Here is a 27,196-nt window from a genome sequence, read left to right as displayed (position 1 = left end):
TGCACTCGACAGCCGTGAGCCCAGCTCAGGGCTTCTGGCTGAGCAGCGCTCCCCCTGTCAGAGCGCACTGACCACCAGAGGGCATCTCCTCATTGACCCATCTGCCCCCTGGTGGTCAGCACGCATCATAGCAACCGGCCATTCCGCAGTTCAGTCAATTTGCATATTAGCCTTTTATTGTATAGGATGATGATAAACATCATTTTTTAAACATATGAATATAAGCAGCCTCTCTCCTAATTCTGTTGCAAGTTTCTGACATTCATTCACTTATTCATTCAACAAATATTTATTAAGTATCTTATATATGGAAGAAGTCACAATGTTAAAATTATATATGAAAGTAAATAATCTTGGAATGATTGCTTGAGTAACTTTACTATGAGTAAGAATGTGTGTTATTTTTCTTGTGTTTGTTTTTACATCTAAGTTGGCTACTCCAAAACTCCTGCTCAATCCTGGCAGTGTTCTGAAGAGATCCTGCTGATGGAGGGCCCTGTTTCATTCTGGCCTGAACTTGACCTATTTGTTTTGCAATGCTGCTACGCCAGGGCGAGGAGGGTCTGCTAGTTTAGTGTTCACTTTGGTTATGGAAAAAGAAAAATGGCTATGGACATTTCCAAGAGGGAAAAAGTCTGCATCATACTTTGGGAACTCTCTAGGAGACCCTCAGTGCTCACCCAGGAGGGATGAATGCTAGGGTGACACCAGGCTTCAGAGACAAGTCCCACAAGTTAAAGAAAGAGAATGGTATTCAGGTCTGACTTCATGAAAGGTATTAACATGTGTAAAGAGAAAACGAGGGTCCTCAGAAGGAAAGGGGGTCAGCCAGGGAAACCCAAAGGGGAGAGGTGACATTGGGTCCACGCGAGGAAGCAGCCCCTCCCTCTTATGAGCTCCATGGAAGCCCAGGGAGCACAGATTCTGTGATTCTGGTCCCACTGGCAAGCCCATCCTTACTCAAACATCGGATCTCTCACTGTCAAACCCTCAGGATGAGCCCCCGTCCCTCTTCACGTGGGTTCAAGAGCAGAGCCCTACCAGAGGGGTGAAACAACAGTCATGCCAACACGTGACTGCCATGTATTCTGGGCCACGTGATGTCACAGCTGACCTAATAAAGGAGTAACGGGCTTTTGGTTGTATAGTTGATTCTCCTTAAGCTTTAGCTCCTGCTGCAGAGCAGACTTCAGGCTGAGGCCTGGGACATTTCCTAGGGCAACTGCCCACCTCAAAGGCTTCCAGGTGAGGAGCTTGCAGGCCTTACCTAAGCTGCCTCAACGTGCCTTCTCTTGGCTTGCGTGGGAGAGCAGGAAAACAGGCTCTGTTTACACATTTCTTGCATGCGTTCTTCCCAGCATGAAGTCATGGGCTGTTTCACCAGGAGCTGACATATCACTGTCAGCCAAATGTACTGGAGAATGAGGGGAAATGTCTCACCTGAAGATAATTGAAATGTTCAGGTTTTCAACTTAAACAACTCAATCTTAACCAACTTTTCCAATAGTATCCAGCCCATGATTCATAGGGAAGTGGTCCCTAAGTTCCCCTCAACTCTACCAAAGAGATTCACCAACAGTCTGGACTCCTCTGAGGGGACGGGGATGGGGCTTCACACAAGTGATTCGAGCTGATGCAGACATGATGGCTGTTCAGGCCAGGAGACAATGACCCCACAGAGCTGAAGGCCTCTCTAAAGCAGGGACACTATAGCTGAGACCTAAAGCTTAAGACAGGACCAGGCAAGTGAAGAATGGGGAGGGGGTCAGGGAAGCAAGAAAATTTTTGGCAGAGAGAGCCCCTACTTCTTTCATCTGATGCGAGTTAGGACAAGAACTGGGCATGGCTGGGCCTAGGCAGGGAGGACGGTGATGGGACCAAGGCTGGAGTTGTAAGCAAAGGCAACCATAGGGCTTCGCGCATTGGGTGGAGTGCTTGGTGCAAAGGGGAACTGCTGTAGGCGTTACACATATCGGAGATCTCTGAGCATTTTGTGGAGAATGAACAGGGGTGGGGGAAAGTGAACATGTGGAGGGAGTTCTGTCGGAGGCTGTGGCAAATGGCGCTCTTCCCTAACCAAAGCCATTCTCCCTTTTTTCTTACAGAGAACCCCAATTTTGTTCAATAGTCAGGATGTAATCTTATGATTTCAAGGAGGGTGGGTGGGGGAAGGTGTGTGACCCAGTTCTGACCACATATAAAGGGAGTTGCTGAGGGGGCTCCTGGAGGAAAATTTTCTCCTGATGAAACTGAGGTGCCTGGGCACCTGCCAAGCCTCCTGCCTGCCAGGACTGTGAGGACGAGATGGTGAAGATGCTGTGCTCCCTGCTCCCTTGGCAGGAAGGCAGAGAATCGCAGAGCTGCCAGCCCAGAGTCCTGACGTCATGCAGCCCCTGACCACAGCTACCAACTTCCTACCTTCTGGACTTCTGATTATGGGAGCAAAGTGAACGCCGGTTTGCTTAGGCAACTGACACTAGGAGGTTCTTGTGTCTCACAGTCCAAAGCATCCCCCGGGCATCCTCCTCATAGATCACCTGTATTTAAGCCAGGTTCTCAGATCTCAGTCCTTCAGGAAGTCCTGGTCTGCAGTCATGCCTACAGAATCATCTACCTGCCACACCTTTCTCTCAAATATTGATTTTGTCAGTGGCTACTCTAGTTTGGCCCAATGAGAACAGAAATGTGGAACATTTTACCTACTGACACATAAATTAAAATTCTCCCGTTATGAAAAGAGAGATAGTGACGGAAACAAATCAGTTTCACTAAAAGAGAGATGTTGACAGGAAGCCAGGAAGGCTGGTCAACAACCTTAATTGCTCTAACCACTCACCCTTTAGTTGAGACATTGTTAGCTGAAGCAGCCTCCACCTTTGTTTGTCCCATGTAAGTTTCTGTTATTTCCTGCCTAAGGGCTACATGTAAGTTTCTGTTTATCCTGGCTAAGATGTTTTCCCCAAAGCCTCAATAAAAGGGATGGCAGGGCCAGAGCAGTGAGTAGTTCTCCCATTAGAGGTGGACTACTGCCTGGCCCCCCCCCCATATCGCCAAATTGAATTTCTTCAAGTCTCCTTTCATTTGCGTGCGGCCCTTCTCCAGAACTCAAACTCTGAACTGGAACCCTGAGCCATGCGGGACGTGAAAGGGATTCCTACATTCTGGCGCCCGAACAGGGACTTCTGGAGGAGAAGGTATTTTTTGCCTAAGAGCGAAGGAAGGAAAAAATTACACTGAGAAAAGGTGTGGATAATTCACCGGAAAAAGGTGAGGAAAGTTCACCGCACGCAAAAGCCCACGTCCAGCTGCAGAGTCGTGAACTGTAAGTAGGGTGGGAATGTCTTTTTCAGCCAGGCTAATGGGGAAGAATTAGGTTATAAATACAAAGTAAACCTTATTATAGACTTTTGGTTTGCATGCTTGAAGAATGTGGTTTTTTGTTCAAATTAAAATCTTAGTTTGTATTTGGAATTTAAAATCTGTAATAAGAAGTGAAACTCCACTGCTGAAGCCACCTCTGGTGCGGAGAAATTCAAAGGTGGCAGAAGAGGGCAAGGCTATCTGCTTTCCCGCAATGAGATTACTTAAGGCCTTGTTTAAAAATTATAAGAGAACTCGCAGGGAAATGCAGATCTTGGCCAAATTGGGTGATAGTTATTACTTTGGAAAGCAAAAAAGAAAGAAAAAAATTGAGATCTGTCTTTATCTTTTAAGCATGAAAAGAAATTCGGCCAGATCTGTTGCTGATGCTTCCCCCAAGTAAGCAGTATGTGGGGAAGGAAGGGAGACACGTGGAGATCCAATATGGAAGCCCATTCTCCCAGTATGCTAAGGAATGTGGTAATTTGCAGTTGAATGGCTACAGTTTTGCTTCTTGACTTCCCCAGCATAAAAATCTTGGTCATTTTGAAGAGTCAAGTGGCTGGGGCCAAAAAAAACTGTTTCAGTAGCCTAAAAGTTTTTCCCCTTGGTGGCAAACTCTTTTTTTTAATATATTTTATTGATTTTTTACAGAGAGGAAGAGAGAGGGATAGAGAGTTAGAAACATCGATGAGAGAGAAACATCGATCAGCTGCCTCTTGCACACCCCCTACTGGGGATGTGCCCGCAACCAAGGTACGTGCCCTTGACCGGAATCGAACCTGGGACCCTTCAGTCCGCAGGCCGACGCTCTATCCACTGAGCCAAACCGGCTTCGGCTGGTGGCAAACTCTTAAAGAACCCTTACATGGGCTGATCCCAGCCCCCCTAATGTAGTCACCAATAATACCAAACACCTTGGTCATATGACACAAAAATCAAACTACTGCTCCTTTGTGTGTAAAATTAAAGAGAGGCTTCTGGCTTGCATGGACACCAAAGGAGGGAAGGCAAAAGCAAAAATACATCTAACACTACTTGCTCCTAAGAGAGGTGCAGAAAATGTAACTAAGACCTTGTCTATACAAAAAGAAATTGACAGCCAGTTTGAAAATTGAATTGCCATGGCCTAGAGCAAAGAATATCCTTACATGATATTATTCTACAATTCTACAATGTCATTATAATTTTTGATATTTTACAACAGCATATACCAAACAAACTTACAAACTAATTCTTTGAATGTTTGGCAGCAATTTGAAAGCATATGAAAGGATTTAATCCCTTCCACTGTGTGGAAGGCCCCCTGGGAAGGCACTTGAGCATTCTATATTGACCCTCCTTGCTCTTTTTGCCAAGAGGGACCCTCTTCTCACAATCCAATTGCCCACAGCTGTTGCCTGAGTGCTCTGTTCCTGCTGAGGTTGAAGCCTCGTGGTGGCTGGTACCATGGATCTGTCTCTCGCACAATGGCATGAGCTGGGTCCTCCATGGAGAAGAAACCTGGGTTCCCCAAGATATGTGATCAATGCCAGGGCCCCGCCAGCAGGCGAGGGGATCCCAAGGCAGGTGCTGGGCATGGAGGCCATGGGGGCATAGGCTACCAAGGAGACAAAACTGAACCTCACATCACCCTGCTTGGCCCCAGAGGATGGCTGGTTAGTCAAAGACGGGTAAGATTCCTCAGGGGAGGAACAACCTAAGACAGGCACAGTCGCAGAGGGGCCATCAGGAGAACTTGGGGGTCAACAGAGGTGGGGCACAGATCCTCACCCCCCAACATTGCAGGGGCTTGAACACTCGCCCCTTCTGAGGGAGGTCTCCTGCCCCATGGCTGCTTCGCACTTCCCATGTCCAGCTCAGATCGGGACCCAGGTGACCGACAGAGACCTGTCCAGCTCAGATCAGGACCCAGGCAACAGAGACTTGGCTGACAGCAGCAGCCCTATATCTAAATCCAGTCTAATTACCAGGAATGCTTAGAGCCTTCTCAAGGATGCAAATAATCCTTTGCATTAACATTTACAGGGTAAATGAAGATTATTGTTAGAGTATTAAATTTGACAGTAAAATAGTCAAGTTTTCAGATTAATCTAAATTGGCTAATTGAAATAAGTGAATATTCAAGAAAATTTAATTATACTGGACAAAAAGCTGTTTCTAAAGTATTAACTAAAATTTCTATTGGTAGTTCATTTCATGGTAAAATTGCTTAACATGTAATGAACCTAAAAGCAGTCATATTTTTGTGCAAAAAATTAAAATTTAAAGTGATCAAGAATGCATTATAAAAATTTTCCAAAAGCCTCCTAATAATTAAATCAAAAAAGGGGGGGATAGTGGAAAAATATTATGTAAGGAAAAATATCCAGAAAAATTTTTTTCTTTGAAAACTAATTTTCATTTGTAATACTAAGAGCAGGACACCTATGAAAAAACACACATGGTGTCAGAATGAGCCAAAGGAAAATCGTTTGGGCTCAAATAAAAAGGATCCCAAGTAAAATTTATAGAAAAGATTCCTTTATTAACTTTTGGTCGAGAATATGTTTGTATATTTTCAGAAAACAACTCCAAGACCATGTGGATTCCTGCAACAGAGAGGAATTGACAGGAATGCTCCAGCCATGAAGACAAGAGGAGAAACAGTCCAGAGATGGAAGACGCTGACGACGCTCTGCCATGCTAGCAGTCAGTGGATGTGCGTCACTGCAGGTTGCCCAGGACCAAACCAGAGGTCGGACCTGCATTACCACCATCTGTCCACCATCCAGATACCATTGCTGACATGTTCTCAAAAAACTGTTGGGACATTGAAACTGGGATTCAAAAACTGTTGGCCCAGAAAGAAACTTACTGCAGACTGATTTCATTTGACTCTCAGCATAGCCATTGTTGCTTGTATCATTTTTTGTTCTTATATGTTTATTTCTAGTCTGCATATGCAAGATTTTTTAAGAAAAGAAAACGAGGGAGATGCCGGAAACAAATCAGTTTCACTAAAAGAGAGATGCTGACAGGAAGCCAACAACCTTATTGCTCTAACCACTCACCCTTTAGTTGAGATATTGTTAGCTGAAGCAGCCTCCACCTTTGTTTGTCCCATGTAAGTTTCTGTTTATCTTGCCTAAGATGTTTTCCCGAAAGCCTCAATAAAAGGGATGGCAGGGCCAGAGCAGTGAGTAGTTCTCCCACTAGAGGTGGACTACCACCTGGCCCCCCATATCACCAAATTGAATTTCTTCAAGTCTCCTTTCATTTGTGTGTGGCCCTTCTCCAGAACTCGAACTCTGAACTGGAACCCTGAACCACGCGGGACGTGAAAGGGATTCCTACAAGATAGTATTTATAAAATATGCAAAATGTATTTTCTTTTCCTACTAGAGGCCCCATGCACGAATTTGTGCACAGGTGGGGTCCGATCGGGCCGGGGCCAGCAGGGGGAAGGGGACACAGGAGGTTGGCCGGCTGGCCCTGCCCCTGATCGGGGTGGGGGGGCTGATCGTGGTGGGGCTAGCCAGGGGGGAGGGGCTGCGGGCAATTGGCTGGCCGGCCCTGCCCCCTGGTAGAACTCCTAGTCGAACTCCTGGTAGAGGGGACAATCTCATATTAGCCTTTTACTATATAGGATATCCATTCATTCACCTAATGACTTCCTTTTCCAAATTCTTACCATCTTTTCATCTGTAAAATTACCATTAAACCACATCCCCAAGTATAAGGAAAAATTATTTCCTTCACGAAGCAACTACCCGCCTGGGAAATCCTCACAATTCTTTAAGCATTTTCTGCTGAGATTCAGACACAATAAAGGATGCATGTAGTAAACTTAAACTGTTGTAACTTACTAGAGGCCCGGTGCACAAAATTCGTTCATAGGGGGGCGAGGGGGTGTGTCCCTCAGCCCAGCCTGCACCCTCTCCAATCTGGGACCCCTCAAGGGATGTCCAACTGGTGGGATTGGGCCTAAACGGGCAGTCGGACATCACTCTCACAATCCAGGACTGCTGGCTTCCAACCACTCACCTGCCTGCCTGCCTGATTGCCCCTAACTGCTTCTGCTTGCCAGCCTGATCACCCCCTTAAACACTCCCCTGCCAGCCTGATCGATGCCTAACTGCTCCCCTGCCGACCCAAATGCCCCTAACTGCCCTCCTCTGCCGGCCTGGTTGCCCCCAACTGCCCTCCCCTGCCAGCCTGGTTGCCCCCAACTGCCCTCCCCTGCCGGCCCAGTCACCCCTAACTGCCCTCCCCTGCAGGCCTGGTCGCCCCCAACTGCCCTCCTCTGCCAGCCTGGTTGCCCCCAACTGCCCTCCCCTGCCGGCCCAGTCACCCCTAACTGCCCTCCCCTGCAGGCCTGATTGCCCCCAACTGCCCTCCCTTGCAGGCCTGGTCCCTCCCAACTGCCCTCCGCTGCTGGCCTGATCGCCCACAACTGCCCTCCCCTGCTGGCCATCTTGTGGCAGCCATCTTGTGTCCACATGGGGGCAGCCATCTTTGACCACATGGCGGTGGCCATCTTGTGTGTTTGAGTGATGGTCAATTTGCATATTACCTCTTTATTAGATACGATAGTATGGATCTAGCAGTTGTTGCAATTAGTTAGTAATCATTTCACCTCTAGTTTTCCCTGACCACTCACAACAAGTGTGTAATCTCCTTGCTCCTCTGGAAGAGACACTGAGTTTCTGTAGAAAGAACTGAATTTCTAAGGCTATACCACTGATAAGCTTTCAAACTCAGGGGGCAGAGTGGTGAAAATCATTATTTTCTTTTAAAACTTCTAGGTTTCAAGTCTTATAAAAATTCTCTAACTTGAAATCAATATCATAAATGACTGAAAACTTGAAAGCTAAAAAATGTAACCCTAATTGCATTAGAGTCTGGAAAAACAATAACCCCAGGCCCCTGCATGCTGCTGGCTGGCTGGGGGGTTCAGACTTCAGATTTCTGTGGAATTGGCCCCTCCTCAAAGGTGTACAAAGGCATGTTGTACAAGTGGGTATCAGAAAAGCTGAAAAGAATGGCGATATTAGCAACGAGAGGAAGAAAAAGCCTACAAAACATTCACACAATTATTTTAAATATTTTATGAATTTTGTATGAGGATTCATACAAATTTCAGACCCAACCGGACTGGAAAAAAAAAAAAAAGGTACATTTTAAGGCTTTTCAGAGGCTCTCCGAACAATAGCTGAGTCACTGAACTGGAAACATATACAGATTTATTTTATCTATTAGGTTATGGGCGGCTTGGCATTGCCTTTCCTCCTCTTTGTAAATAGGTTACTTTGTTCCTTTCTCATAGTATTCACCTTCTGTTGAGAATCACAGTGGATAAACGCAGAGCTCCAGGGTAACAGCTGCTCATCACCAAGCAGTCTGCTTTGGTGTCTAATAGGGCAGTCACTTTGAGTTGTAGCTGAAAGTTCTGTGCAAAAAATCAAGGGAAGCCACTGAGAACTGAAGAGTCAGAATGGAACCCAGCTGTGCAACGATGACCGAACACCAGACTGCATTAGGGAATCTGTTGTTACAGCCCTGGCCATGTGGGTCAGTTGGTTGGAGCATCGTCCCCTACACCAAAAGGTGGGAGATTCAATTCCTGCTCAGGGCACATACCTAGGTTGTGGGTTCAATCCCTGTTTGGGGCACGAATGGGAGGCAACTGATTGATGTTTCTCTCTCACCTCTCTCTCTCTCTCTCTCTCTCTCTCTCTCTCTCTCTCTCTCTCTCTCGTCTTTCCCTTTCTCTCACTCTAAAAATCAATTAAAAAACATATCCTCAGGTAAGGATTAAAAAAAGAAAATCTGTTATTATCATTCACACCTCCTTAACAAATTAAAGAAGAAAAAACATTTTGATTACATAAAAACTGTAAGATCATAGCAGATGTCCAAGATCTACAGCATAGATTTTACAAATGCCTAAGATCTACAGTAGATGTAGAAAAATTCAATTTCCATCCTTTTAAAAAAGCAAAACCTTTCTTAGCCAGACACCTGCATAACTCAGTAAGAGGCGCACAGCAAGTGCCCCAACAGACACCCTGAATAACAAAGTGTTGAAAGCGCTCCTTTACATAAGGAACAAGGCCGTCACCTTTCCAATCAACACTGTAAACGGACAGGGGCCTGCCCAGGCCACACACTGCACCGTTAGCCACGCCGAGAGGACACAGGCTGTCCGCCCCGTTCCGCACCTGACAGCCTTCATCACAGTTTTGTGCCACAGTGTCCCTCTTCCTTTGGGCACGAGTCCCTCTGCCTCATCACTTGAACTGTGGTTGCTGGTGGATTCCATAAGCTGGTAATGTGCCCAGGAGGACTGGGTTTTACTTTCCGATGGGAACAGAAAAAGGCGGGAAGGTTAGTACGAGTTACAGCTTCACTGCAACTCCAGAGCAGGTCCCTGTGCACAGGACCGCACAGAAGCACACACCCAGGGTCCTGATACACATAAAGGAAACTCCACGTGACACCAGCTCTCACATCTTTTATCTCAAAATATTAGCTAGAACCTTTTCCTTCCTACTCTCTTATATTTGATCATTCTAATCAGCAGGCAATAGATAAAAATATGGAATATATGAGTAATATAATTAACAACTTGATTTAAAACAAGTTGTACCTTGTACAGAGAATGCAAATGTTTTTCCTTTTTCTCCAAATTAGATTTATTTATCCCCCAAATTCTATATTTTATTGTCTTCCCTTAGCCAAAGCTATAACAAAGGGCAAATTCATACCTTTAAATGCTTTCATTATCAACCAAGTAAGGACAAACTTAAATTAACAAAGATTTTTATTCAAGAAACTAGGAAGAAACCAAGGAAGTGTACAAAAAGCAGGATGGAAGAACTGATAAAGATAAATCAGAAACAAATTAATCAGAAGCAGATGAACAGTGGAACTGATCAGCTACTCTGACCGGGTTTTGTATTCATAAAACATGGAGGGACACACTCCACTCCCTGAACAGGAAGATGACATTTTCTAAGTACGTCAATACCCGTTGGTATGCATGCCCAAACGTGCATAAACTGGGAAAACGTCTCAAGACGCATTAGTACAGCAAAATGTTAGCAGTGTTTTTCTCCAAAAGTTAGATTAAAAGTAATATTTATTTTCTTTACACTTTTCCATATTTTTAAAGGCTTCTGTAATGAATATGCAGTTTATGATCAGAAAAAAATAAGCTATTGTTTTAAGATGCCAAATTATTTCTCATTGCCATATTTAATGTAGTAACAATAGAAATAGCAAAGAAATGGATGAGGGACTGAGGGAGGATTAAAAAAGGTCTCCTGGGAGATTAAACATTTTGTAACAGGGTAAGGGAAGGGGCACTATTCCACAGACATCACAACTGAATGGGAAGCTACAATTACCAACCACCGTTCAAATGGGCACTTGGCTAGCACCTTCAATGAAACTGCTTCCATGCTTCCATAAATGCTGTGAATGTAGGACACAGACAAGGATAAAGCTCCCAACACTATCCACTACTTAGCTCATTACACAGCCCAGTGACAGAATCAGGTTGTTCCTTAAAAACAGTCACAACCCTGAAGTAGGTGAGAAGATGTTTTCAACTGCATTCACCAAGGAACCCCTAAATCACAGACCCAGAGCTCAGAGGAAATGGGACACAGGCAGCCACCTGCCCATAACTGTCCGGCACTCCTCTGTGAGTGGGCAGAATATTTTAGAACCACCAGCAATCTTCATCATATAACACAGTTCCAAACTAATTAAAGGATTATTTTTTTAAATGAAACAAGTGATGATTTAATTTGATCTTGGGTTGAGGAAGATCTTTCCAAGCAAAAAGGGTGAGGAAAAAAGAGGAAATGGAAACCAGATCCAAATGACCCACCAACTTGATGTGAACTGTTGGCGAGGTGCAGGGGAACAAGCGCTCTCCTGACCTGCAGGGGGACAGACTGGGGTCATGTGTCTGCAGGGCAATCTGGCTAAATGTGTTGGAAGGTTTTAAAATGGTCCTACTCTGAAACAAGAAGTCGCTGTCCAGGGATTTTTCCTAAGGAAATAATGAGAGATACAAAATACGTATTTACAGTATCAAAAGACTGGAAAAGAACACAAACATTCAACAACAGGCAACTGGTAAAGTATATACAAAATACTTACAGAATAGAATACTATCTGGGGTCTTTAAAGTAATGTATCAAAGAATGATAATGACAATATGCTCAGAAAAGGTTACATTTTTAAAAGTTAACAATGTATACAGGGTGATTCTTCAAAAATATTTTTAACTTGTGGGAAAAACACATAACATATATCAAGAAAATACCAAAATACTGGTTATATTATTACTTGGTGGGGAAATTTGGGGTGACTTTAATTTTCTGTTACTAGCATCCCAAGCATGCTGACAGACCTGGATAACTCTCACTTATTTTTCTTTGTTGTTTTTGTTTTTATTGATTTTTAGAGAGAGAGGAAAGGAGTGGGATAGAGACATGGAAACGTTGAGGAGGAGAGAGAATCATTGATCAGGCTGCCTCCTGCACACCCCTTACTGGGGATTGAGCCTGCAATGCAGGCATGTGCCCTGACCAGGAACTGAACCAGTGACCTCTTGGTTCATGGGTCGATGCTCAACCACTGAGCCACACTGGCTAGACACTCTCACTCATTCTTCAAGACTCAGCTCACTGTCACTTCTTTCAAAAGTCCTCCTGCACTGCCCTCCTTTACCCCACATATTCTAGGCGTTCCTCCTTGGCACAAGACTCTGGGCTGACCTTTATCCCTGCATCACACTGACTGATTGGATTCACTATGTCCCCACCACATTTGGAACTACCTATAGTCAGAAACTGGGGGTATTTCATTTTTGTATCTCCAATCTGTCTGGAATCTAACAGAATGAACATGACTAAGCAAAAGATTCTCTGTGCTCTTTGAATTTAAAGACCAAGGAGGGAAATGTTAACAAGGATGAGCAAATACTGATAAAGAGGGATCTCCTTACCTTGGCTAGTAGACTTGAAACATGTTTAAAGTCACCATGGGCCTTTAGTAATTCTTGTTTGAGCTCAGTGCAAGACAGTTCCAGCTGATCTTTCTCAGCTCGAGCTACTTTCAACATTTCTTGAATTTCACAGCCCTCTGCCGTCTGCCCCACAGAACTGGTCTCTATAGCTTTTTGCTTCTCGTTCTCCAAATAAGCCTTCAAAGACCCATTTTCCATCTTCAGCCCTTCCAAGGTAACTGTGCACTCTTGCAGAGTTTGGGCCATCACACTACTGTTCTGCCGTTCCCGTTCTAGAAACCCATTCAGTTTTTCGTTTTCTTCCTTCAGGTGTTTGATCATTTCTAAAGCCCCTTGATTTTCTTCCTCAGCCTTCCGTAAGCTGCAGGTCAGCTGCTGCTGAATGTTGAGCAGTTTCTCCCGTTCGAAGCGGCCCTGCTCCAGGATCTCTGTGCACTTCTGCTCTAGCTCCAGGACTTTTCCTTCTTGCGTGCTGGGCTCCTCCTTCTTGACTCGCTCTTGTAAGAGATTTATCAGCTTCTCATTCTCATGACTTAGCTGCTCTGCCCTCTCTCGATGCTGATGAAAGGAAGTTTCCAAAATCGTCTTCTCATCCACCAGCTTCTCATTTTCCGCTGTCAATTCCTGCACCATTTGTTGCTGGTCTGATAATTCTTGTAAAGTAGCCTGCAGTTCTTCGGCTGTGCTGTGATGATTTTCTTCCATCTTTTGTATCTTCTCCGTGAGGGAGGCCAGAGACAGCTCACTCGCGTTGTTAGGGGAACTCCCAGTGGTAGAGCGCTTGGAACTCTTAAAGACGCTGCCCGTGGAAGACAGGGGCCGGGAGGGGGTGTCTGCTGTGAGGTGCTCAAAGTCCGAGGCATCCGGTGACAAAGAAGCTTTGGTAACATCGCTACTTGAAGAGCCCGAGGTCCGTAATACACTTTGGGGCGCGTGTTTCTTATACTCATCTACTTCCCCTGACGGCTGATTCCCAGGCGGGCTTCCGAAGCTTGACTCCTGGGTGATGGATGTTGGACAGCTGCTATCACCAGTGTGACTGGATGCCCCTTCTGAGTTGGGTGAATGCTCAAAATAACTCAGTTTCTCCTTCAAGGCCCGGTTTTCTTCCTCTAGATTGGCAAGCTCTTTCTGAAAATTCTTGTTCTTCTCCTCAAGCGCTTGTATCAAAGGTTCAGAGTCACCTGGTGAGACTGATGCTCCATCCATCTTTGGGTCCAGAGCGTCGCTTCCTCCAGTGTTCAGAGTCCTTTTCTCCCTGCATTTCTTCAGTTCACTTCGAAGCCTGTTAATTTCACTATCTTTTGCTTTGGCCTCTGCCAAGAGCTCCCGAACTTGGGCCTCGAGCACAGCCTTTTCTCCACCTTCACTCTCCGGCTTGGGTCTTGTGGACGTGGCCCTCTGGTGCTTGGTAGGGGTGGGTGCGCCGGAAGAGGTTGGACTAGACACCGATTTCTTTGGGTTGGAGGGACCACGTGGCACGGTTCTCTCTCTTGAGATAGTTGCCGAAAGTTCTCGAGGAGCTGGAATGCCTGTGCGTTTGGTTGTTGTCACAGCCCCTAGAGACAAAAGTAGAAATCAATGAAGCAAAGCAAGCCCTTTATAAATGAAGCCCAGGCGTCTTCAACCTGCGTGGCGCGGCAAACAGGAAGCTGTCGCCCTTCATCCACTTCCTCCTCCTCTAGATAACCACCCAGTTCTGACTGGGGTTTCTGTACCTCCTCCCAGAGCCCCCTACGTGGGGGGAAGCTGACTCCCAGCCTGAGTGACTCAAAACAACCCCATCCCCAGCCATAGTTGGTGGTTCAAGGCATGGGCACACCCCGCAAGTAAGGAAAGGTTTCTGGGTGAGCTTCTAAAGGATTGCTGGCCATGCGTGAGACATCAGGTAAGCCTGGGACTGGCTGGAACCACCCTGTCATCACGACAGGAGGGTGAGAAGCAGAGAGTAGAAAAGACACCCGAACTGGCAGCAGCACTGTGGGTTTGGTAACTCAATCAACCCTCAGGCGTGGCCGATGGCTGGCCTTCCAATTACACAACCAACAAATACCCTTCATGGAGGTCACCTTGCATGGGGCTTTCTGTAACATGCAACTTAATACATCTGATCTGATAACCTTGACAAATGAGTAACAGTCTTTTGACAAAATAAACTTTCATATGAATTTTTCAATAAGTACTTAAAAATTAATCATTAATATATTTAGACTGAGCAAACTAAGAAATCAAAAGACATAAATAATCCAATGAAAGACTGATCTGATCCAATGACCTATTGCTTTTACCGTAAGTGGAAATGGTGTGCTCGTTTGTATCCAGAGATAACAAGAACACATGGGATAGCGGCATATTATATATCGCTAAGGTATAGCTTAAATGTTAAAGGGGTTTATATAATATGGAAGTGATATGGAATTTAGAACTTATAATGGTAAATGTAAGGAATTATCTTTTATTTTCATTTATACTTCTACACTATAATCATTTTAAAATTTTCATCCATACTATATTTAAGCTTTCATTTATACTATTATTAAAGACAATATTGAAAAAAAATTGTAGGGGTGAAACCCCAGACATCACTCTCCTATGACCTACAAATGAAACCCACCTTAGAGGTTAAAATGTAATTGAACCTGTTTTACAAACTCAAAGACCATCTGATGTGAAGGTGCTTGCTGTGACTTCTGCAAGCGTGCTCCTCGGGCTGGAGGTCACCAGTCTCTGGCCTCTACAGTGTAGGAGGGGTTGGGGCGAGGGGATGCAGCCTCAGACTGGCGGCCGCTCCGGGCTGCTAAGGTGGAAGCAGAGCCCAGCACGGCACAGCAGCTCTAAACCCGCCACCTACACTTACTCAGGCGGAGCTACTGCTTATCGAATGTCTTGAAATCTGTGGTGATGACAGCATTGCTGCTCTCTGACATTTGAGTGCTTTTAATACTTTGATATAATAAAGGCTAAACTGCCATAATAATATATAGGAAAACTATGGTTTTTATAGTAACTTTTCAAGTTAAGTTACTCAAAAGCTAAGAGTATTACAATACACATCTAATGCTTTCTTTCAGGTGTCCAGATGCCTCACCTGCAACCTACCAGATATGCAACAAAAAAGAGATTTATTTAATTATTCTTTTTTAATCCTCACCTGAGGATGTTTATTGATTTGAGGGAGGGAGGGAGGGAGGGAGGCAGGCAGGCAGGCAGAGAGAGTGCAATGTGAGAGAGAAACATGGATTGGTTGCCTCCAATACAGGTGCTGATCAGGGATAGAACCCGTAACCTTTTGTTGTATGAAATGATGTTCCAAGCAATGAGCCACCCAGCCAGGGCTAATTGTTCTTGTTACATAAAGACTAAAATCACTAAGCAATAACATGTTTTAGTAACAACAGTCCCCTAAAGTGAAGTAATCTTGGCCAGGACCATAATGAAAACTGAAAGATAATTAAAGTTTCACCACAACTATAATCAGACCAGGCAAAACTGAGAGTACAGGACTGATGATCACAGAGGTATTTGCCATGTCTAATAATGCTACGAAAATTAAGGTTCCTTTTCAATTATTGGATTTGACGATGGGAAGAACTAAAATAATAGAGATGAACTCTGTCATCATTTCCAGCGACAGTTTAACTCCTTCCTTTAGCTGCCAAATCTTAGTTTGTTCTCCACTTAGGTGTTACTTAACTTTTTTTAAATTACTAGGAATAATTTTTTTTTATAACCAACCAAAGTACAATTATGAAACATATCCAGTTGTGGATTATAAAACACATAATCTAGTTGAATTTTTTTACTACATCTGTTCTTTTTTTCTCTCATCACTTAAAGAGAGTCTTCAGTATAATTGTTTTAGATTTTCTAAAAGGTTTTCTGTACACATCCTATATAATAAAGAGCTAATATGCAAATGGTCGTCACGCCAAAACCGGTTTGGCTCAGTGGATAGAGCGTCGGTCTGCAGACTGAAAGGTCCCAGGTTCGATTCCGGTCAAGGGCATGTACATTGGTTGTGGGCACATCCCCAGTAGGGTGTGTGCAGGAGGCAGCTGGTCGATGTTTCTCTCTCATCGATGTTTCTAGCTCTCTATCCCTCTCCCTTCCTCTCTGTAAAAAATCAATAAAATATATTAAAAAAAAAAAAAAAAATGGTCGTCACACCATCACACCATCATGCCATAACGACTCAGACACTCAACACTGGGGCGAGAGGAATGGGGACCAGCAGGCACAAATGAGCTCGCGAGAGAGGAATGGGGACCAGCCAGGCTGCGGCCCAGGAGAGGGACAAGCCGCCCGACCCACAGTCCCAGGTGCCAGCGGCTGGGGCTGGGGCCCGGAAGAGGGACAAGCCGCACGCCCCATGGTCCCAGGCACCATCACCTGCACCTGCAGCCTGGGAGAGGGACAAACCGTCCGCCGCGAGGTCCCAGGCACCAGCACCTGTGCCTGCAGCCCAGGAGAAGGGCAAGCCACCTGCCCTGTGGTCCCGGGCGCCTGTGGCTGCAGCCCGGGCAAAGCCGCCCACCCAAAGTCCCCTGCGACTGCGGCTGGCGTGGGCAAAGCCGGCCGAGTCCTGGGTGCCTGCAGCCAGCCAAAGGAGGGAATCCTGGGTCCTGGGTGCAGGGCAAGACAGAGGCGGTTAGGGGCGATCAGGCTGGTAGGGGAGCAGTTAGGGGTGATTAGGCAGGCAGGCAGAGGGGTTAGGAGTGATCAGGCAGGCAGGCAGGTGAGCAGTTAGGAGCCAGGGGTCCTGGATTGCAAGAGGCAGTAGGACATCCCCTGAGGGGTCCCGGATTGGAGAGGGTGCAGGCTGGGCTGAGGGGACCCCCTCCCATGCACAAATTTTGTGCACCGGGCCTCTAGTAATTTCAGAAACCGCAATTAGCAGAGGTAAAGTTCAAAGGTTGTTAAAATTCATCATCAGACCAAACTAAGGTTGGTGCTTGGCTGCTCACTCCCCCATTTTGGGCCTAATTCTGCCCCCAGACACACCTCGTCATGGGCACTGGTGGGTAAGAGTAAAGCAGTGGCAGTGCTACAGCTTATGGTGTAACCAATCAGCAGGGTTCTACCCTCAGTCTCCTTCAAGTACTGTGGGTTCCGCAGCCTCACTGCTGAACAGACATCCGGAGCCCTGAAACTGGGCATGCTACTCACACAATACTCCACGGCAAAGGTGACAGCAGAGTGGAGGGACACCCAGGGCCGAAGGAACCAGACTCCTGTCTCCTTCCCATCCTCATACCAGATCAGCACTTATTCCTACTGAGGCTGGTTGTCTGACTGCAAGACGTGAAAATAAAAGCAAGCTCCACCCAACATGATAATTTATTGTTAAAAAAATGTTTGACCCATGAACACCCAAAAAATAAATAAATAAATAAATAAATAAATAAATAAATAAATAAAAATGTTTGATATGTTACATTTTTAAAGGCCAAATGAAAATTTATATTATAGTGCAGTTAATCACAGATACACCAAACTATGTAGTCATAGAGACACACCCTAGGAAGGAACATATAATACTGAGAACAGGTGAGTATTAAGTAGGTTGGACTTTGCATTATTTTCCTGCTTCTTTATTTTACAGTTACATTTATGCAATGAATTTTTAAAAAAAACAGGAGAGAAAAATCCTACCATAACAAAATACAGAGAGATAAGGGTATGGTAAAAAGAAATCTTTTCAGAGAACATAAAGCACATTCAAAATAACAATAGCATGATCATCTATCATCTATCTATAATAATAAAAGGGTAATATGCTGATTAGACCGGATGTCTTCCAGACATCATTCCGGACATCCTTCCTGATGAAGCCAGGGCCTGAGGGAAGCCAGCCCGGGTCCCGGGTGCCTGTGGGCGGCCTGAGGGAAGCAGCCCGGGTCCCGGGTGCCTGCGGGCAGCCTGAGGGAAGCAGCCCGGTCCCAGCTGCCTGCGGGCGGCCTGAGGGAAGCCAGCCTGGGTCCCGGGTGCCTGCGGGCGGCCTGAGGGAAGCAGCCCGGGTCCCGGGTGCCTGCGGGTGGCCTGAGAGAAGCCAGCCTGGGTCCTGGGTGCCTGCGGGTGGCTGGAGGGGGGAAGCAGCCCAGGTCCCGGGTGCCTGCGGGTGGCCTGAGGGAAGCCAGCCTGGGTCCCGGGTGCCTGCGGGTGGCCTGAGAGAAGCCAGCCTGGGTCCTGGGTGCCTGCGGGTGGCTGGAGGGGGGAAGCAGCCCAGGTCCCGGGTGCCTGCGGGTGGCCTGAGGGAAGCCAGCCTGGGTCCCGGGTGCCTGCAGGTGGCCTGAGAGAAGCCAGCCTGGGTCCTGGGTGCCTGCGGGTGGCTGGAGGGGGGAAGCAGCCCGGGTCCCGGGTGCCTGCGGGCGGCCTGAGGGAAGCCTCAGCCTCTAGTTTAAACCATAAAACAGGTGACACTTTTAAATAGTGATTTTTATGAACTGAAATAAAATATTTGCAGGCCCTTTTAATGTCCTCATCTTACCCAAAAAATAAGCTACTGAGGTTTTTCTTTGGTAGGTCTTCTGTCTAGTATGCACTGATGAAGGGTGACTTTCTGAAATAAATTATCAATCCTTCATTTATTCAACAAGAATTCACAGAGTACTTGCTTGGTGGGATATACAAATGAAGTTCACCATCTTCACATACCACACGATTGCTGCCTTGTCTCCTAGACACAAGAGAACTTGCTCATTCTGAGTCTAAACTATTAGGATATTTCTTCATTATCACTCCGCATAATTTTTTTCTCAAAAAGTCCCAATAATTTCTGTATGATCAAACCTAATTTCCCCCCTTAATCATCAGCCTTCTCAAATTTTTCAGTGGCAGTTAACTGAGTATCCGTTCCTTCTTCCCTTCCTTCTTTTTAATCATGTCTGACAGTGGCACTAATCATTTTTTAGGTTCCCCCATTCAAGGAACCTTAAAAACATATTTACACCTTCCTTTCCCCTTCCTTTTTGTAACTAACCAGTCAGCGGTTACTAAAACCTATGAACTGTTTTTTGGAAATGATTTCGTGTTTTCCTTTTCTTTCACTATAAATCTAGTCCAGATCCTCTGTCTAAATTTCTAAAACATTCTCCTACCTTTGAGATATTCTGGATCAAATCCCTTAAATAACTCATTCATTTTTCTGTTCAAGAACCTGTATATATTTCTTCTCATCTGCTGCACCAATGTTAAACTTCTTCCCTTGGCTTTCAAAGTCACACATAATCTCTAATCAACATATCCAACCTTTTTCAACTTTTAGGGTTTTTTCGCTCTCTAGCACACCCATTTACCTCTAGCCAGTGTCCTCAATGTCCCCAGTACACTTGTGATTTGTTGAAATATCATTCCCTTTCAACTGTATCTTTCTGACTGGCACTTAAACTAGCTTAATTCCCTCCAATTAAACACACTCACACACACACACACACACACACACACACACACACACACACACTATAATCCACATCTTCCTCTAACTAATACCTGATTTCTCTCGTCCCCCTCATAGCAGAATCCTCCAAAGACGTATATGTTCACTGGTTGTCCTCAAGTCTTCTGCTCTCACTCACTCCCCTGCCCTCTCCCATTGCACTGCCTGCTGAGGCCATCAATGGCCCCATGCAGTCCAATACAACGGATATTTTTCATCCTCTCAGCAGTTAGAACAATTTCTTCCTTTTGGAAACATGCCTCTGATGTCACACTGTCTTGGTTTTTCTCTTAACTCAGCAGCTACCCTCTGTCTATCTCCTTTGCTTGTTCCTCCTCCTCTCGCTACATATTAGAATTCCTCCGGTCTACGTCCTGTGCCATTTTTCTTCTCTTATTACAAATATTTTCCTGGTGATTCTACTCAATAATCTTAAATAACACCTATACACTGATGACTCCCAAATTAACTCTTCTGTGGACCTCTCTGAACAACATCTGAATATCAAACTACTTACTTGATAAGCATAAATGAATTATCCCCCAAACAGTTCAAACTAAATAGAAGGGAAAATGGAAGGCTAAGAAAGAGTAAACAGAATGTGCAAAGGTCCTGGAGTACAGAGAGCCATGGCAGCGAAGGGACTAGTGGGGATGGAGGCTGATTTACTAGTATAGGGGGTGCTCAATGAAGGTCTCACTGATTGAGATTCAAGGTGATATACATCTATTAAAACAAGGCAAGGGTCCTATGAAAAAGAATAAAGATAATACAAGAGAAAGATTTCAAACATTTTAAGTAAGTTTGCCAAATTAAAAGATTCAACAAAAGGGATGGGATGCAAACTCAAGGAACTCTCCAAATATGTAAAACAAAAGAAAACAAGATGGAAATAGAAAAGATAAACACAAAGGTTCCATCAGGAGATCAAGCAATCAATTAACAGAAGTTCCAGAAATAGAGACCAGTGGAAACAGAATGGAGGAAATTATCAAAGAACTGATATAAAACAATTCCCCAAACTTGAAAAACATGAGTTCAGAATTCATGTTAAGCAAACAAATGAAAAAGACCCTCATGGAGATGAAAAGTTTAATAAAGTTTCAGAACATCAAGAATGCATAAAAGTTTGGGGAAGGGTTATGGACTGATAATGAGCCTGGCCATCATCATCATTCATTAGCAATACTGCGCTCTAGAAGGCAATAAAGCAAAGGCCTTCAAAGTTCTGAGGGAAAATCGTTTCCAATCTAGAATTCCATACCCAACCTAACTATAAATCACTCATAAAGGTGGAAAATACATTTTAAAACATGTAAAGGCACAAAATATTAAACTGCCAACAGCCTTTCTGAGGAAGTTATTTGGGGACGTGCTCCCGTAAAACAAGAAAGTAAACCATGAGGAAGAAGCTGAGTGATCCAGGAAGCAGTGACTCTCTCAGAGGAACGCAGCATCAGGGAAAGTCTCAAAATAATACCCATGGAGCAAGTCAGGAGGAGTACAAGTCCAGGCTGGTCAAGAGAACAAAGAGCCTCATAGGGAAGTTTCTTTGGCAGAAGAACACCTTGAATAAATAGTATGAAAAAAAAAAAAAGAAGATAAAATAAAAATAGTGGGGGAAAAACAGAAACCTCATCAAAACAAGAAGCTGCATAAGAAAGTTAACAAAATCATAACACATGACTTCACTCTGCAGGGAAGGATACCTATGTAGTGACAATAGCATTAGTACTATTTAAATTGACCTATACACAAAGTATGCATGACTATTTTATGGAATATTTGATATTATCCTTGCTAGCAAAAAAAGTTCAAGTACAGATGAAAGAAACTGGGAGGTAGAAGACAAGGTGGAGAAGGCTGGTAGAAAGGGTAGAGAAAATAATATCCACCTTCATCTTACAAATGGAGAGTCAAAGATACTACATAGTGTTGACAAAACAAGAAATAAAGATAAAGTACATGATTACAATAAAAGAGGTAACCAAGAAAGGCACTGAAAACAGTGATAAAATTATACTGGGAGGGTGTAAAAAGTGGAGTTAAGTCCTCATCTATCATATCAGGAGTCAACAAAATGTCTAAATTTGAAAATAAAAAAGAGCAATGTCAGGAGAATGAGAAGACAAGTCACAGACTGGGAGAAAACATTTGCAAAAGACATATATGAAAAAAGACTATTATCTAAAATATACAAATAACTGCCAGAACCGGTTTGGCTCAGTGGATAGAGCGCTGGCCTGCGGACTGAAGGGTCCCAGGTTTGATTCCGGTCAAGGGCATGTACCTTGGTTGTGGGCACGTCCCCAGTGGGGGGGGTGCAGGAGGCAGCTGATCGATGTTTCTCTCTCATCGATGTTTCTAGCTCTCTATCCCTCTACCTTCCTCTCTGTGAAAAATCAATAAAATATATTTTTAAAAAATAAAAAAATAAAATATACAAATAACAATAAGAAAATGAACAACCTGATTAAAACTGGGCAAAATGCAGGTGGGTACTAGGCTTATGGAGGGGATCATTTTATAAGTTATATAAATATCTAGCCATTATGTTATACATCTGAAACTAATATAATATTGAGTGTCAAATGTAATTGAAAAGTAAAAAAAATTTTTAACTGGGCAAAATAGCTGAACAGACACCTCACCAAAGAAGACATAGAGATGGCAAATAAGCCTCTGAAAAGGTGCTCCAGCCCTAGCCGGTTTGGCTCAGTGGATAGAGCATCGGCCTGTGAACTGAAAGGTCCCAGGTTTGATTCCGGTCAAGGGCACATGCCTGGGTTGTGGGCTCAATCCCCAGTGGGGGACTTGCAGGAGGCAGCCGATCCATGATTCCCTCTCATTGTGGATCGGCTGACTCTCTTTCCATCGTCCTTCCTCTCTGAAATCAATAAAAAAAAAATACATTTTTTTTTAAAAAGGTGCTCCACATCCTATGTCATTAGGGAACTGCAAATCACAACAACGCTGAGATGCCACTGCACACCCACTAGAATAGCTAAAGCCCAAAACACTGACAGCACCCCATGCTGGCGAGGATGTGAAGCAACAGGAACTCTCATTCTCTGCTGGTCAGAATGCATAATGGTGCAACCACTTGGGAAGACAGATTGGCAGTTTCTTACAAAACTAAACACACTCTTGCCATAATCCAACAATTGCACTCCTTGGCATTTAGCCAAAGGAGTTGAAAACTTATGCCCACACAAACACCTGCACATGGATACTGAGAGCAGCTTTATTCATAACTAGCAGCCCTGCGCATGAATCCATGTGCCAGTAGCTATCTGCAGGGCCTGGCCACTCCGCGCCTGCTGCCCAGAGGCTCTCCGTGGCCCAGAGGCCCATCCACGGCCGGGCGCATAACACTTGCCTTGTCGCTGCGGCGACGAAGCAAGCATTCCGCCAGGCCACTCATGCTGCCTGCTCTCAGCGGCCGCCTCCCCCCTCTGGGACTAGGGGACTCTGGTGGGGCTGAGAGGACTGGGTGCCGCCATCTTGTGGCTATGGGCAATGCCATCTTTGTGATGGAGTGACAGTTAATTTGCATATTACCCTTTTATTAGATAGGCTTATCAAAAGTTGGAAGCAACCAAGGGATCTGTCCTTCAGTAGGCGAGTGAATAAGCTGTGGTACGTCCAGACAACGGACTATTATTTGGCACGAAAAAGAAAAGGGCTATTAAGCCAGGAAAAACATGGAGAGACTCAAATGCCTATTTCTAAGTGAAAAGAACCAGCCCCAAAAGGTAAAGACTGCGTGATTCCAACTACTATATGGCATTGAGAAAAGGCAAAACTGCATAGACAGTAAAAAGATCAGTGGTTGCCAGGGCTTTGAGGAGAGGGAGGAATGAACAGGCAGAACACAGATTTTTAAAAATATATATTTTTTTATTGATTCAGAGAGGAAGGGAGAAGGGAGAGAGAGATAGAAACATCAATGATGAGAGAGAATGATTGATTGGCTGCCTCCTGCACACCCCCTACTGGGGATCAAGCCCTCAACCAGGCATATACCCTTGACTGGAATCGAACCCAGGACCCTTGGGTCCGCAGGCCGACACTTTATCCACTAAGCCAAACCAGCTAGGGCCAGAGCACAGATTTTTAGGGTACTTAAAACTATTCTGTATGACACTTAACAGATGGATACATGTCATTATATATTTGTTCAAACACAAGAACACCAAGAATGAACCCTAATGTAAACTGTGGACTCTGGGTAATCAGGTGTCAGTATAGGTTCAAGTGTACAAATATACCTCTGGTGAGGAATTCTGATGGTGGGGAGACTGGGGAGAGCTGGGAGTACATGAGAAGTCTGTACTTCCTGCTCAGTTTTGCTGTACACAAACTGCTCTCAAAGTCTTCCTAAAAAAAATAAGCGTAATGAAGCGGTTACCCTTGCGAAGCGGGACTAGGAATAGGAAGGCTGTAAGGCAGCAGCAGTCGCTTTTCACAAGGGCCTTGTCCTGTTTCATTTCTTTAACCTGAGCACATACCACTTGGATAAGAAGAATTAAGAAATGTGAATGCTTGCAAATGCAGCGCGGAAGCAGGTAACCAGCAATCTGTTGGTTTTATAGGCAGCAATGATCCTTTGGACTTAGAACAAATGAGATAAAAGAGAGAAAGTTTGAGGCAACACAGCAAGCAGAAGAGTGCCATAAGGAACTAGGTCTGTTATCAAATCTCAGGGCCCCACCTTGCCTGTGGGATAAAGTGACTTTCCCCATAGCTGGGCTGTCCTTCGGGGGTTTCAATGAAGTGTTTTCTAGAGATCCATACACATCTCATATTAAAGTTACTGGAAAGTCTCTTTGCAAATCAAACAGAGGAAAAAACACAAAAGAATCCTACATGTACAAATGAACCAAACTGCTTATTCATTTGCTTCCTTAGTTAAAAGCAAACACTAGCCCTTACTGGTGTGACTCAGTTGACTGGGCATTGTCCCATGCACCTAAAGGTTGCTGGTTCGATTCCCTGTCAGGGCACATGCCCTGGTTACAGGCTCAATCCCTGGTACAGGAGGCAGCTGATCAATGCTTTGCTCTCACGTGGATGTTTCTTTCTCTCTCCCTCCGCCCTCCTCCTCCCCACTCTCTCTAAAAATCAGTAAGAAAAAAAATCTTTAAAAATTTTTAAAAAGCAAACAGTATGGTACATGTTTAAAGATGGTTTTCATAACAGGATAAATGTTTTCTATCTCATTTTCATTTTACCTTTTTTTTTTTTCAGAATGCCAAATTAATTTTGCTCACACTCCACTCGCTCAGCTACTTGGTTCGAGTTTAAAACACTTGTAAGTCTGCATCCTTCTCTTTCCCAAATACTCAGACTGTTCCATGGCCAGTGTGAACAGTGCTGCTGAACTGAGGGACTTCTGAACAAAAGACCCTTACCACGCAGAAGGGCTCTGGCCTGAGGAGGACACAGCGACCGTTCTGTGTGGAGTTGAAGATGAGATATGGCAGGAGACAAAACAGCAGTGTCACAGAGAGGTACTGCTGTGGTCTGACCGGCTTCACGGCCCACACAGCTGCTGCGGTTAGTCAACTGCAGAAGCCAAAATGCAAACGGCGCTGGAAAGTCAGCTCCCAGCGTGCCATTTGGAAAGCGCAAAGCAGGCACAGCCGTGTCATTTCCACTGAAACTGGAGTGCAGAGAGGAACAGTTTGGTCCCAGAATTCGCTCTGCACCCTGGGTGAGCGTCTTCGCCCACATGGGGGCCAAACAAAGCCCTCGTTACCTACCTGAGGAGCTTGGCCCTCTGCATAGGAATTTCCCAGCACTCCCACAGTCTCTAGGCAGCGAACATTAACAACGAGGAGGAGCCCGGCCACAGTCCAGCCAGTGTGGCTCAGTGGCTGAGCATCGACCTATAAACCAGGAGGTTACAGTTCGATTCCAGTCAGGGCACATGCCAGAGTTGCAGGCTCAATCCGCATTAGGGGTGTGCAGGAAGCAGCCAATCAATTATTCTCTCTCATCACTGATCTCTCTCTCCCTCTCCCTTCCTCTCTGAAATCAATAACAATCTATCTATAATAATAAAAGCGTAATATGTTAATTAGACCAGACAGCCGAACGACCTTCCAGATGTCCTTCTGGATGAAGCCAGGGCTGCAAGGGCCAAGGTAAGCCGCCGTGGCTGCGAGGGCCGAGTCCCTTGCACGAATTTTGTGCATGGGCCCTCTAGTATATTTTTTAAAAAGAATGAGGAAGGGGCCTGGCCAGTGTGGCTTAGTTGAAGTGTCGCCCTGTGTAGCGAAAGGTCACTGGTTTGATTCCCGGTCAGGGCACATCCCCAGGTTGTGGGCTAACCGCCCCCCTTCCAGTTAGAGTGGGTACGGAAGGCAATGATCAATGTTTCACTCTCACATTTCATATCAATGCTTCTTTCTCTCTCTCCCTCTCCCTCAAATCAATAAAAAACATGTCTTTGGGTGACTATTAAAAAAAAAAAAAAGGAGGAGGAGGAGAGGAGAAGGAGGAGGAGGAAGAGGAGCTGATGGTGGTGGCGCTTTAGTGAATTAAAAATCTTGCCTCTCTATGTGCAGCCTTCCTTTCAATAGAGATGGGGAAAGACTGACTTCCCGATTTGTGAGGCTTGATGTAACATAGAATGGCCTATTCGATCACAATTTAGCTCTGACTCCCTAAAATTACACACGTGGCTCGGTTATAGATCTGTCTCACAGTGATCACTAAGAAACTTCCAAGTTCCACCATTAAAAGGTACTAACTTCATCTGCACTTACAATGGAAGAGCTTGGAAAATTAGGTGGACTGGGCATGCTAAATCCTATTTATCTGGATTAACATCACTTTTTCTTTTAAACCACCCATGAAAGAACTTTAAGAAGCTGTCCACATTCTTTATACTAGAGTTCACATGTAGGAAATTATAATAGAAGTTTACATTTGTGTAGTGCTTTGGTTTTCAAAGCATTTTCATACACATTAATTCTAAGCTAACAAAAAATCAGTTTAAAAAGTATTGTCTTCATTTTACAGATAAAGAAACTGAGAGTCTGAGACTTCACAATTTTTCCAAGGTCACATAATAAATATGTCTTCTGATACCTAAGGAAGCATAAAATTATATTATTTCAAAACTGAGAGAAACAGAGAAATCATGTAGCATAATCTTGCACACAAAATAGTATCAACAGCATCCAACTTCTGTTGCTATTTACTAAACTCTCATATTCCAGTTGCCACTGAAGAGTTTCCATGGAAGGTTTCACACCAGACAGCCCCTTCCACAGCTGAGCAGCTCTAATAGCTGGACAATCCTTCTTTATAGCTGGCTGAATTCTATCTTCAGTAACATGGTACGAGGTGGTTCCAGTTCTGAAACA

The 27,196-nt window shown here is 44.7% G+C and overlaps 1 protein-coding gene and 1 long non-coding RNA gene across 3 annotated transcripts in view; one reads left to right on the top strand and one right to left on the bottom strand.

Moving 5' to 3' along the window:
* The window catches only part of SPECC1 (sperm antigen with calponin homology and coiled-coil domains 1), a 249,879-nt gene that overhangs the window by 91,606 nt on the left and 131,077 nt on the right, over positions 1 to 27,196 (bottom strand). For both annotated transcript variants that reach the window (XM_028132220.2, XM_028132223.2), the window contains one exon: positions 12,365 to 13,944. In XM_028132220.2, the coding sequence (XP_027988021.2) occupies positions 12,365 to 13,944 (1,580 nt within the window). The remainder of the gene's footprint in view (positions 1 to 12,364; positions 13,945 to 27,196) is intronic.
* On the top strand, positions 3,131 to 6,602 carry LOC129147347 (uncharacterized). Its single transcript, XR_008554724.1, has 2 exons — positions 3,131 to 3,322; positions 5,925 to 6,602. It is a non-coding gene; the product is annotated as an uncharacterized LOC129147347 (long non-coding RNA).

Source organism: Eptesicus fuscus, chromosome 20, assembly GCF_027574615.1.
Source record: "Eptesicus fuscus isolate TK198812 chromosome 20, DD_ASM_mEF_20220401, whole genome shotgun sequence".
Taxonomy (NCBI): domain Eukaryota; kingdom Metazoa; phylum Chordata; class Mammalia; order Chiroptera; family Vespertilionidae; genus Eptesicus; species Eptesicus fuscus.
Note: the sequence above shows the minus strand (reverse complement) of the source record. Positions and strands in the feature narration are given on the sequence as shown.